Here is a 13,609-nt window from a genome sequence, read left to right as displayed (position 1 = left end):
TTATGTGTTCCATTTCATTTTTGACAACTTCCAATTTTCCTAGATTCATACATTCCATGTTCTAATTATTAATGGATGTTTGCAGCGGTTTCTTCTCATCTTGAGACATGCCACATCAGCAAATGGAAGTCCTGAAAGCTTTACTCTATCCACATCATTAAGGCTGGCTCTACTCTAAGGATACAGCTCTTCTCTAGTTGTATTTTGAGTACCTTCTGACTTAATGGGCTCATCTTCTGGCACTATATTCCACAAAGTTTCAGGGCTATTCATAAAATTTTCCAGTAGTATATGAAACAGTGTTTTACTGCTATTCATAAGGTTTTCACTGGCCAATTCTTTGAGAAGTGGATGGCCTCTTCTTCTTCCGAGCCGGTCTTAGTCTGGAAACTCCACTGAAACCTGTCACCATGGGTAACCCTGCTGGCATTTGAAACACTGGTGACATAGGCTTCAGCCTCACAGCAATACTCAAGCCACCAATTGACAGACAAGTTTGTTCCTCTTAGCTTTCTAAACTGCTCCGCTCATTTCCTGGTCTCCCCCACCCTGGTCACTTACCCAGCCTGGCCCCAGGGCACTCCACACAAACACCCTCCCTTCTGCTGCTCTGGGGTGGCTTACTGCAGCCTGCCCCTGGTGCTCACTCCACACACACAGACACCCACCTTCACTGGTCCCGGGGTGCTTTACTCCCTTCTTTAAGGACTACTTCTAGTGAATAGGCTGACCTCAGCATGAAATATTCTGACTTACTCTCTGATCACATTCCCTTTTTATCTTATTTCTAGGTTATTTTCAGCTTTATTCTCAGATTCTATATAAGAAAAACACCTTTTCCTTGAGACATTGGGAGATCTTCAGTACCTCTCTCTCACTATTATGATAGTTCCTTCTCCTTTTCTTTCTGAATAAAGCTTTTCTCTATCATAGTCTAGATCTGTTTTACTTTTTTTTTATTTTGAAAGCACATAACTCAGAAGTTGTTAAAAAAAAACTGAGTGAACTGCAATAACAAAATACCTTCCATTTTCATCCGCATATCCTTTTTTAACAAAGTTTCTCTGAATTTACTTACATAAAAATCAAGAAAGAGAATAGCAGTAAGTAATACAAATTCATCTCACTAATGCATGTTTGTGTAATAATTATTTATTAAAATCTCTTACACATTTAAAATGTGCCTTGATCAACTATAGGTAATAAGAAGCACAATGATAACTATAAGCCAGAAAAGTAAAAACAAATTAATGTCTTAGAGCCTTAGAGTGACAGGAAATAAAAGAAAAATTGAATTTCAATTTATATATGTATGTAGCAGACAAGTCATTAAAAAAAAAAAAAAGAAAGCTACATTAATTTGAAATAAAATTCAATGGGGAAAAGATGCAAAATTTCTATTACATAATTTCTTAATTTTTAAAATAATAAATCATGGCGAGTATCAGATTGCTTTTATATTTCAATTGCCTGGACATATTTAATAACAACACTATCCAAACCAGTGTTTCTCTTGCTTTGGGTTTTTCAGGTTTGGATGTTGGCAGATTTGAGAAATTCAGATATTCAGTCTCTTACTAAATAGTATCAGTGTAATTAAAGATACATTACGTCCTAAAATACTCAACTAAAAGAACTGTTCCTTTTTACCCAGGATTGAAGAAAAGTACAGAGTTCTTGATAATTCAGAAAAAGGAATCACAGGGTACTTGTACCATATCAGTGGACTGATTTATAAATTCTCTAGTGATAGCCTTCTGAATCATAACGCATGCCTGTACTGAATGACAGCATTCCTTAGCAAGAGGTAAAATTATGGGAGCTTTTAGGGATATGTTTCCTTTGCTGAGGCACTTAGTTAAATTATATCATTTAACAAGAGTGCCTACATGGTGGTGAAATTATTGGCTACATTTACCAATATTATTGTAACTGCAGAATCTACTGTAAAAAGTGAAAGTAGATTATAGTGTGTTCTGCTGGACCAACTTTCAAGGTTATTAAAACAATGTATTTATCTTTTATGAGCTTCAGATACACTTTAGATAAGTAGTAGTTTTATTGCATTAGCTAAGCCTTCTAAAGGGAGCTCTGGTAGCATAGTGGCTAAGACACTTGCCTGCTAACCAGACGGCTGGCGGTTCAAACCCACCAGCCACTCCTCAGAAGGAAGGTTGGGCAATCCTACTTCCGTAGTGATACTGCCTCGGAAACCCAAGGAGGGGTCGCTATGAGTCGGGTTTGACTCAACGGCACATAACAACAACAACAACAAGCCTTCTAAAATACTCACCCCAAAACCCACTGCCATCAAGTCAGTTTGTCCTATTGGCATAGTCTGTTCAAGAATGAAAAGGCTTACTACTGAAAGCAATCTATACAACATTCAATGCAATCCCAATCCAGATCCCATCAACATTCTTTAAGGATATGGAAAAACCAATCATTAATTTAATGGAAAGGAAAGAGACCTTGGATAAGCAAACCATTACTGAAGGAGGTCTGGTAGCATAGTCTTAAGGCATCTGACTGCTAACTAGAAGGCTGGAGGTTCAGACCCACCAGTCACTCCTTGGAAGAAAGATTGGGCAACCTACTTCCATAGAGATACTGTCTCAGAAACCCAAGGAGGGGTTGCTATGAGTCAAATCGACTACACGGCAGTCACCTTTCACCATTGAAGAAGAAGACCAAAGTAGGAGGTCTCACATTCCTGGATCTCAAAACCTACTATATAACCACAGTAGTCAAAACAGCCTGGTATTGGAACAATGATGGATACATAGACCAGTGGAATAGAATTGAGAGCCCAGAAATAGATCCACTGACCTATGGTCAGCTGATTTTTGACAAAGGGCTGAAATCCATTAAATGGGGAAGAGACAGTCTTCTTTAACAAATGGTTCTGGTAAAACTGGATATCCATTTGCAGAAAAATGAAACAAGATCCGTGCCTCACACCATACACAAAAACTAACTCCAGATGGATCAAAGACTTAAATGTGAAACTGAAAACTATACAATTTCTCAAGGAAAAAGTGGGGGCAAATTTAGGGGCCCTAATTCATAGCGTAAGTAGACTGTCAAGTATTACCCAAAATGCATAAACAGCAGAAGATAAACCAGGACCTTCTGAAAATTAAAATTTTATTTGCTTCCAAAGATTTCTCCAAAAGAGTGAAAAAGAGAACCTACAGATTGTGAAAAAATATTTGGCAATGACATATCTGACAATGGACTTATCTCTAAAATTTATAGAAAACTCCAGCACCTCAACAACAAAATGATAATCCAATTTAAAAATGGGCAGAAGACATGAATAGACACTTCACCAAAGAGGATATTCAGGTGGCTAACAAACACATGAAGAAATGCTCACGATCATTAGCCATTAGAGAGATGCAAATCAAAACAACAGTAATAACAAAGTTCAACAAGATGGAAAATAACAAATGGTAGTGAGCATGTGGAGAGATTGGGACTCTCATTCATTGCTGTTGCATACTGTAAAATGATAAAACTACTGTGGAAAGCAGTATGGCGATTCCTTAAAAAGTTGGAATTAGATAGACCATTTTGATCTAGCAATCCCGTTACTAGATATATATCCTAAAGAAATGAGAGTCAGGACAAGACAGATACATGCATACCCATGTTAATCCCAGAACTATTTACAATAGCAAAAAGATGGAAACAACCTAGGTGTCCATCAACAGAAGAATGGATAACCAACCTACGGTACATACACACAATGGAATAGTATGCAACACTAAAGAATAATGTAGAATCTACAAAACACTGCATAACGTGGATGAACTTGGAGGACATTATACTGAGTGAAGTCAGTCAGTCACAGAAGGACAAACATCGGATTAGTTCATTATTGTAAAAAGTCAAGGAAAGGTTTATATATGGAAGGAAACTTTCTTTGTTGGTTACCATTGGTGGAAGGGGAGGAGAGGGAACACTGCTAGATAGGTAGAGACAAGTACTGATTTGGGTGAAGGGAATTAAAAAAAAAATGAAAATGCTTATGTAACTTTCAGGCTATATGACACATGCTCAAATATGTATTTAAACACACAGCATTATGCTCCTCTTAAGACCATAATGAGAGAAGTTTTCCTCATCAGGAAAGTTAGGGGAACAGAGTAAAACCCACTGCCATTGAGTCAATTCTTACTCATAGTGACCCTACAGGACAGAGTAAAACTGTCTCATAGATTTTCAAAGTTGAAAATCTTTATGGAAGCAGACTGCCTCATCTTTATCCCACAGAGAGGCCTTCCAAAAAAAAACACTGAAAAATTTTCACCAAAGTATTTAAAAATAACTTTAATAATATCTATTAGTAACAATTCTCTACCACCTACAGATGAAAAAGTGTAGCTTCTAAAGTGTGGGCTGATGTTAAACAGACAAATTCATTTTAGTAAAAGGAAGCTAGATAGAGCTCTGATTGACATTTCTTGGAAAAAGGTTAAAAATTCAAAAGGAGTGACTGTGTGTGGCTCAGAACCTAAAAGCTTTTTTCTCCTCCTAACAGAAGAGCAATTTCAAGTAATAACAGGTTGCCATGGAGATAAGAAACTAGAAGGATGAGAGAACTCAATTTGCAGCTAAATGGGCTGGAAACAATCCCTACTACTTGGTGAAGGAAAGTGATTAAAAATATACATGATTGCCAGAAGGGATCCTTTTCACCTAGCATTTCCGAACCTCCTTAATGAACAAGGACATCTAAAAAAGCAAATGAAAACTCAAGGTGCCCCCAGATAGAGCCCATGAAGCATATGATTGAGGATTTCAAACATTATCACAGATCTTCCCATTCTGGGTAACTTTGCTTCTTTTTGATGGTACTTGTTAGTAATTATTGGACTGAGACTAAAATTGTGTTCAGGAGCAAACAAGTATGACTGAGGGGATTAGAACATCAATGGGGGAAAAAAAAAATACGTAAGAAATGGAAAGGTAACCAGAGTAAGAAACAGATTCCTAAGTGAAAATCTAGTTTTAAAAAATCACTTAACAACCATACAATACCTTTGTGAGTGCTGTGAAGGGCTGCAAATGTCACCATGAAGAAAGTTGTGGAGTATTTGCCAGCATTAACTAAATGAGGAAAGGCCCTTTTTGTGTCTCGGTATCGGCGCAGGCACTGGATGAAGCGAAGCCAAGCAGGAATGCACTGAACAATGGCCCGCACACCATACGAATATTTGTGGCAAATTTCTGGTTCTATGAAGATTTCAAAGAAGAAAAAAAAAAAAAAAATTTAAAAACGTAACTTGTTGATATCATTTAGCCATACAGTATAAAAACTAGCAAGACCATAAAAGTCAAGAGACTAGGTTTCAGAATCATTTACTTCTTTAGAACCATTCTCAATTTTTTAGTGGTAGATAAATAAGCAAGGGGAGAAGACGCATGGGGGGACTAGTGGGAAAAGTTGCCCTCTCAAGTTTTTGATTACTGATCTGCTCTGTAATCACTTTCTCTGTGATAAAACTACACAGAAGTTGGAAGATTAGCATCTAATAATCAAAAGGGAAAAAAAAAACTGTACTGATACAGAGGTTGGCTCTGTAATTTGAAAACCAAAAACCAAACCCAATGCCACTGAGTCGATTTTGATTGACAGCGACCCTATAGGACAGAGTAGAACCACCCCACAGGGTTTCCAAGGCTGTAAATCTTTATGGAAGCAGACTGCCTCATCTTTTTCCTGCAGAGCAGCAGCTCCAAGAGGTTTGAACTGCCAACCTTTTAGTAGCAGCTTAAGGCATTAACCACTGTCTGTAATTTCAAACATCTGAAAAACCTACAAATATCACAAATTTCATGAACTCCAAACCACTATAATACATAATATACTCACTATAGGTTGTTCAACTTGTCTGCTTTTTGGTGAAGAAATGAAGTTCATGTTTTTAAATGAGAAAAAATGGAGTTGATAAATCAATTAATCTCTGAATTCTAGGAACGTATCAAGGTGTGATCAACCAACAATAGTGTGATCAATCAATCTATAATACAATAAAGTTATAATCCTCTAGCAATCAATGAAAATGTGTCAGCACTGAATTAATTCTTTTAGTCAGTTGTTAAATAATTTGTCTAAATTACATTTTTTATCATTACAGTAAAATTCCTTTATAACCTTAACTATTGGCACAAGCTGAAAGTGGGAAAAAGAACCAGAAGAAAAACTAGGTACCAAATAAGAATTAAAAAAATAATTACAAAGACTTTCTCAAAGCACTGGTGTGAGTCTAAAGTCAGCATTTTTGATCACTGGCATCTATGTAATATTATAAAGCAATATTGTGATGGCAAATGATTGGCACTAAAGCATCTGTGATACAACTACCAATGCACTAGAACTTTTTTTCCTTAGTTTTAGTTTGAGGATTCTTTAAGTGTAAGTTGTAAATCTCTTGGCAAATGGATGGTAAAATCATAACACATAATTTAAGAGCCAAATTATATCAGATAAAGAAGCTGCTATGAGTGCCAAGCACATTTAATTAAGTTTTCAGTACTATTGGATGCATTTTTATCATAACCTTAAATTTCTCAGTCACCATTCTCAGTATTTCTTGGTTTACACTGGAAATTTAGTAGCGTGAACATTCTTACTCCTACCTTCTGAATTATTTGGCAACAGGCCCCCACTTTCATCCCATTTGAGCTCAAAACTGTAGAAGCAAATCATATATTCCAGGTCCATCAGTATCACTGACAGGCTGTTCAGCTGATCAGCCAGCCAGAAATCAGCAAAGCCTACCTTATGGAAAGGGGCTGTAAATACTCGAAACTAGGAAGAAAAAAAAATCAGAAACAAGAAGTCATATTAAATTTTTTAAATTCATTTTTGCCCATGTAATAAGATTGTTTAGCTGATAAATGGAAGATAATGAACCAATCATAGGAAACCCTGGCAACAGTGGCTTGGTTGAGGATTAGTAGTAAAAGGAAATGAGCTGAGGCAGGAACAGCTAGTTAAAAAAAATAGGATGGCGAGAGGTGGGCAGAGTTGAAGTTGAAAGCAGAGGCAGTGACAGAAAGGAGAAACACTGTCAGGTCTAGTGTTAGACTCCAGGTCGACTTTTCCTGGAGATCCAAACGCTTTATATAATTCGTGGAACTTTCTCCCATTTTAGCTAGCTGAATACAAAGTTCTTCTTTGCCCTCAAGGATGGCTAGGGAAGGATAGTACACAGTCTAAAGCATGCCTTAGTCCTCTGACTGCAGTTACTTTCATTTTACTGATGCCCTGGTGATGACTGTGTTCATCCTAAAACTGGGCCAAAAAAACTTAATCCTCGTAACATTGTTATGAAAACAATGATGTGATACCTTAAATTTACTGACCACTAGTCCATGTTGAGGAGCTCTGGTAGCGTAGTGCCTAAGGCATTTGACTGCTAACCAGAAGGCTGGCAGTTCAATCCCACCAGCCATTCCTCAGAAGGAAGGTTGGGCAATCTACTTCCATAGTGACACTGCCTTGGAAACCCAAGGAGGGGTCGCTATGAGTCGGGTCCGACTCGACAGCACATAACAACAACAGTCCATGTTGTGTCTTATTCTAAGTGTTTTATATTCATTAACTCAATTATAACAATTCTATAAGCTAGGTACTATTTATATCCATTTTATACAGGATCTACAACAAACTCATCCTGACTCATCTGTGGAAGCCTGTTTACCTCAACAAAGGAAAATTCTAGGATTGCAGATACCAGGAAAGGTTAGACACTAATGCAAGTCACTACCAATTGGCTCAAATTACACAGACTGCCTTGAAAAGCTTTATGTGAAATGGGATGAAAGAAGCTTTAATCCTTATTTTATTGGACCTTGTCTTATCTAGTGCTACTACAGTAGAAATAATACAAGCAGATGGCTTTAACAAAAAATTTATCCACTCACAGTTTAGGAGGCTGTAAGTCTGAATTCAACGTACCAGTTCTGGGGAAGGCTTTCTTTTTCTGTTGGCCCTGGGGGAAAGTTCCTGTCTCATTCAACATCTGTGGGCTCAAAGTTCCCTGGCAATCTCCATGTGTCTGGGCATCAATCTTGCCCTGGGTCTAGGAAGTTCTTAGCATAGGGACCTCAGATAAAAAAGACAAGCTCTACTCCTGGCTCTTTGTTCTGACTTCTGCTTGATGTTTAATCTTTTATATCCCAAGAGAGACTGATTTAAATTACAACCTAATCCTGTAAATTGTTGTTGTTGTTATGTGCCATCGAGTCAAACCTGACTCATAGCGACCCCTCCTTGGGTTTCCGAGGCAAGTATCACTACGGAAGTAGGATTGCCCAACCTTCCTTCCGAGGAGTGGCTGTAGATTACATCCTGCCAAATTAACATTAACTACCTCTTATCTTGTCTCTTTTATATCATAGAGGTTAGGATTTACAACATACAGGGTAATTACATCAGATCACAGAATGGAGGATAATTACATAATACTGAGCATTAAAGCCTAGACAAATTCACATATTTTTGGAAGACACAATACAATACATGACAGACCTATTCTATCTCATAAAGCAGAAAATGGACTCCTGAAACAAGAACTTCTGACAAACTAGTAGTTTTTAGAAAACATGTCTCAATCTCTAGTTTACCTGCCATCTAGTAGTATTTATTTGTTGTTGCTGTTATGTGCCCTCGAGTTGGACCTGACTCATAGCAACCCCTTCCTTGGGTTTCCGAGGTGGTATCACTACAGAAGTATATTGCCCAACCTTCCTTCTGAGTATTTATTTAGTAGATATATTTCATATGGGAGTCTATGGCTCTCTCCTCCCAGACTCAACAGGTTTATATTCTGGCTCTCAATATTTTCCTTTATTATTTCAGGGAGGTAAATGGCTATATTATGAATCCACCCTGGTTGTCAACCAAATGTGACAGATGCAGCAAGCTTTGGAAGCTGGGCCAAGTGTCTGTGGAACACAAGGCAGGTGTTAAGACCTTATTTATTAGAGCTGATATATTTTGAGTCAGTGGTGCATAAGCCAGACTGAATTTTAATACTCATTTCTTACATTCATTCACAGAATACCATTTGCCACTATAAACTTCATATAAACCAGACTCTTTTTTATTTGTCAGGTATGTATGAAGGGGTTCTGGTGCTAGTTTATTTAGTCTTCTAAGAAATCCTAGGGTTTGAATGGATAAATAAACTGTTACATAAACATAATGGAATACTACGCAATGTTAAAAAACAATGAGAACAATGATGAATCAGCAAAACACCTCCTAATATGACAAAACTAGAGGGCATTATACTGAGTGACAACAGTCAATCACAAAAGTACAATTATTGTATGAGACCACTAACATAAGAAGTTAAGAAAGAACTGTTCTTTGAAAGTTACTAGGGGTGGGAGGGGAAGGGAGGAACAATCGCTAAAAGACAGTAGACAGTAATGATCAAGGCAGTGGAAGATATAGGGAGGAGCACAAGAATTAAAGGAAACAAAGGTGAAAACTAGTACATACCAATTCTGCAATAGTAATAACAATAATTTATGAGTGGATGCATAGACAGACATTCAATATGAACAGGGGTAGGAAGGCAAACAGGACTATATCCAGGAATACATGTAGGTTTGACAGAGGCTATCTCTACCTATGTATTTACATATGGTGCAAATATATCCATGAATATAGTAGAACATACCAGGGTCAAAGTTATGAAAACACCTTTGTCATAACCAAACACCTAGAGGGAATGAGTTGCTAGGTGTGGAGGCTCAGGACCATCATCTTGGGGGAACCTAATACCAATTAGCATCACACAGTCCACAAAGACAATGTTCTACAAACTACTTTAGTGAGTTGCAATTGGGGTCTTAAAAGCTTGTGAGTGACCATTTAAGGTGCAACTATTGGGTTCTCCCAATCTGGAGTAAAGAAGAGTGAAGAGAATCAAAGACACAGGAGACAATTAGTCCAAAGGACTAATGGAGCATATAAACCCCAGGCTCCTGTTAAAAGGGCATGGGGTCAGTATCTTCTAACCTCCTGTAACTTCACAAGGGGGAAACAGAGTCACCATCAACAGCCTAACGCTTATCCCTATAAGGCCAGACATGTCATCACCAACCAATTTTCTCACTAACTGTCCCTCTTCTGGCACTCACCACTTCTCTGCTGGGTTCACTAATCTGTTGTAAAGGACACACAGAATTCATAGACAATACTCACAACTATGGGTTTATGGGGGAAGTAACAGGCTACAAGTCAGGTTCAGGAACATGCTCAGGATACAGTTCTTCAATTAGGACAGTCTCTCCTCTGCTATGCCTTCAGGCACGCCTCTCTGGCCCTTGGCCTCTGCCCTGCTCACGCAAGTTTTACCAAGCTCTTTTAGAAGGTACAGCTACATGCACCCCACTCTACCAACAAGTCTTCTGCCCAAGAGCACTCAGCTTTTTCACTCTGTAGGTCAGAAAGTCTGTTGCTTTGTCTCCTGCCTCTTGGTTCCACTGCTGCTGTCTCTTAGCTGAGTGTCTCTCTGCTGATCATCTCTCAGCCAAGCAGATCCAGTGCTCGGATCTCAGGTCCAAGAATGCACTCTACTTCACCTCCAGTTCTCTCTTGATGGCATGAGAATCCTTCTCTGCTTCTAGGAAAGTTCATTTTAAGGCCAGCAGCATAGCAAAACTAACCAATCCTCACATGAGAGTTCTACACACTTTATTTGCATGGTCCCACCCTGTAACCTGATGAGAGTTACAAAGACTATGGCTAGAAAAGCCATACCAAGTAATTCACTACCACACCTCCACTATCCTGAGTCCAGAAGAACTAGATGGTGCCTGGCTACCACTGCTGACTGCTCTGAAAGGGATCATAATAAGAAGTCCTATATAGAGTGGGGAAAAATGTGGGAAAAAACTCAAAATCATAAAAAAGACCAGGCTTACTGGTCTGATGAAGACTGGTAGAATCATGAGGTTATGGCTCTTAGACACCCCCAAGCTAGGAACTGAAGTTTATCCCCATGATTCAGCTGACAGCCAAATGATAGACAGGCCTATAAGACGAAGTAATATCACTCTGAAATATGAAATCAAGCATATGAAATCAAGAGGACAGCATTTGTCCAGGGACAGAGCTAGGAAGGTGGGAGGGGATGGGAAGGAGGAAGAAAGAGGAGGGGTAGGCACAGGGAGGAAGTGGGAAAAGAGTGCTGTTACAGTATGGGGATTGCAGTATATGTCACAAAAATGAATGTGTGAGTTGTTAAACAGAAAACCAATTTGCTGTGTAAATTTCCACCCAAACCCCAATATAAATAAATAAATAAATAAATAAATAATGTGAACTTTTGTGCCTGGCTTTTTTCACTTCAAGTTATAGCTGAACATTATTTTACTGTGTTAGTATAACACAGTTTTGTTTATTCATTTAACCAAATCACAAGTAAAAAAAAAAAGAAATCCTAGGGTGCAGGATTCAAAGAGATAGAGTCAAGAGGATGGTATAAGCTATAATACCAAAGGATCAGGCAACCTACCTCAATCTCTGGATATGGACTTTTTTAACACTGATAGCCTATTCTTGGGTTAATAACCAACATGGGATAAACTGCCACTACTCTCAAAATGTGCCAAACGTAGCCTCAAAATCTGGCTTCAACAGCTTTCAAAGGGCTGACTGAGACTTAAAGACTCTGATGCTGAACACCACCTCAGAAGCAATCTACCCCTTCTCTCCCATCCCACTGTCACCAATAAAGACCATCTGTGCCATAAAAACAAACAAAAGGCCTGGCTTATACAAAAAAGTCCCTAAGAGCAGAAGAAGAAGAGAGTGAATTAATAAGAAAAAAAAAGAGATGGATGGATGGGATTAATAAAGGAAGGGAGTGGCATGAAAAGTAAAAGAAATTATAAGGAAGGGATAATTTACAGAAAGGAAAAAGTGAAAACAGGAAGAAAGGAAGGGATAGTAAATGTTGGTAAAACGCAACCAACAAAGGAAAGAATATAATTATAGTCATTCATGAATTTAATAAAAATTTATTAAGTATTTCCTACACACCAGGCATTGTGGAGTTACAGATATAAATAAAAATATAATCCCTACTCGCAAAGATCATCCTTGGGTGATGCAATTGGTTAACATGCTCATCTACTAACTAAAAGGTCGGGAGTTTCAATCTACTGAGAGGCACCATGGAAGAAAGGTCTGGCAATCTATTTCTAAAAAATTAGCCACTGAAAACTCTATGGAGTCAGTTCTATTCTGACATGCAGGGGGTCACTATGAGTTGGAATCAACGGCAACTAGTGACCTCAAAGACTCATAGTCTAGTAGGGGAAATAAATACTTAAAGAAATAATTATATCATAATTCTATCACTGTGTGATAAGTGCTAGCATAGACATAAAATACCCCTAGAACTATAGAGAAGAAATTAAGTAACTCTGTCAGAGGTGAGGTCCAGAGGGGAAAATAAATAGATCACACTTTTATATTTCCTGATATTTACATAGTCATGGGCTCAGGTATAGCAAGGATTGTGAGGGTGGCACAGGACCGGGCAGTATTTTGTTCTGTTGTACATAGGCTCGCTATGAGTTGCAGCTGATGGCATTACCAACAACCACCACCACCACAACTCCACATAGTCAAATTCACTTTAGATTGATCCAAATTTCCTTTCTAAGTCAGAATTCTCAATCTTGTCCCTATTTCCTTTCTTATTGGACTAAGGCATTTTAACTTCTCCACTTTTATGATTTTGATTAAAGCGATAATGATTCACTGAATCATAGTATTATGAAAGCTAGAGATCTGATGTTTTAATTCACATACACAAAAAAGTCACTAATAAGTTAACACAAAGAATATGTCAACTTTCAGTTTCCTAAACATCATCTTTTAAGTTAATGAGGATAAATAACTAAGAAGATAAACCTTTAATTTCTTAGTTTCTGGAGGTTTGTGAATAATCACAGTCTTTCCAAACTTAATTTTTATCTCTACTAGCTTTGATCCAATACACACATACATAAAATAACTAACAGATATAACTGCCAAATGTTAGTGTGTAAGAGTATAGATTATGACCTTAAACCAAAAATATCCCTGGAAGTCTTCTTAAAATCAAACAATATTTAAGCTTAACTACTAAAGAATGTCAATGTCTGCCTTTTAAGTATGTACTTTTTTAAAAAATTTTTATTGTGATTTGGGTGAAAGTTTACAGAGCAAATTCATCCATACAGCAGTTCACACTGTCTCATGACAACACTGACTGCAGTTTCCCACAATGCAACAGCTCCCCTCCCCGTAGCCACCTCTTCCCTGTGTCCTCTCTCACGCAATTCTGGCCCCTGAGCTGTCTCCCTGTACATACACAGTCCTTCTATTCTCCCATGATTGATCTCTCCAAGGAGTATGTGGTAGTTATGTTTGTGTATCAACTTGGCTGGGCCTGGTTGAGTGGCTGGGCAGCTGATGGTAGTTATTACCTATGATGACACTGGCAATCAACTCCATGGTGGGATCTACCACAAGCAGCTGAGTAGCTGCCTTTGGGATGTGGTCTGCTTCCTGTATATAAGGAGAAGC

General features: G+C 38.1%; 1 protein-coding gene across 1 annotated transcript in view; it reads right to left on the bottom strand.

Annotated features, from left to right (window-relative positions):
• The window catches only part of XPR1 (xenotropic and polytropic retrovirus receptor 1), a 324,974-nt gene that overhangs the window by 42,988 nt on the left and 268,377 nt on the right, over positions 1–13,609 (bottom strand). The window contains exons 10-11 of the mRNA XM_007937640.2: positions 6,649–6,820; positions 5,047–5,241 (exon numbers count right to left, since the gene is read on the bottom strand). Coding sequence (XP_007935831.1) covers positions 5,047–5,241; positions 6,649–6,820 — 367 coding nt within the window. The remainder of the gene's footprint in view (positions 1–5,046; positions 5,242–6,648; positions 6,821–13,609) is intronic.

Source organism: Orycteropus afer, unplaced genomic scaffold (genome assembly GCF_000298275.1).
Source record: "Orycteropus afer afer isolate SDZICR_OR568_19922 unplaced genomic scaffold, OryAfe1.0 scaffold00043, whole genome shotgun sequence".
NCBI lineage: Eukaryota > Metazoa > Chordata > Mammalia > Tubulidentata > Orycteropodidae > Orycteropus > Orycteropus afer.
The sequence above is the reverse complement of the archived record's forward strand: the minus strand, read 5'-3'. Positions and strand labels throughout refer to the sequence as shown.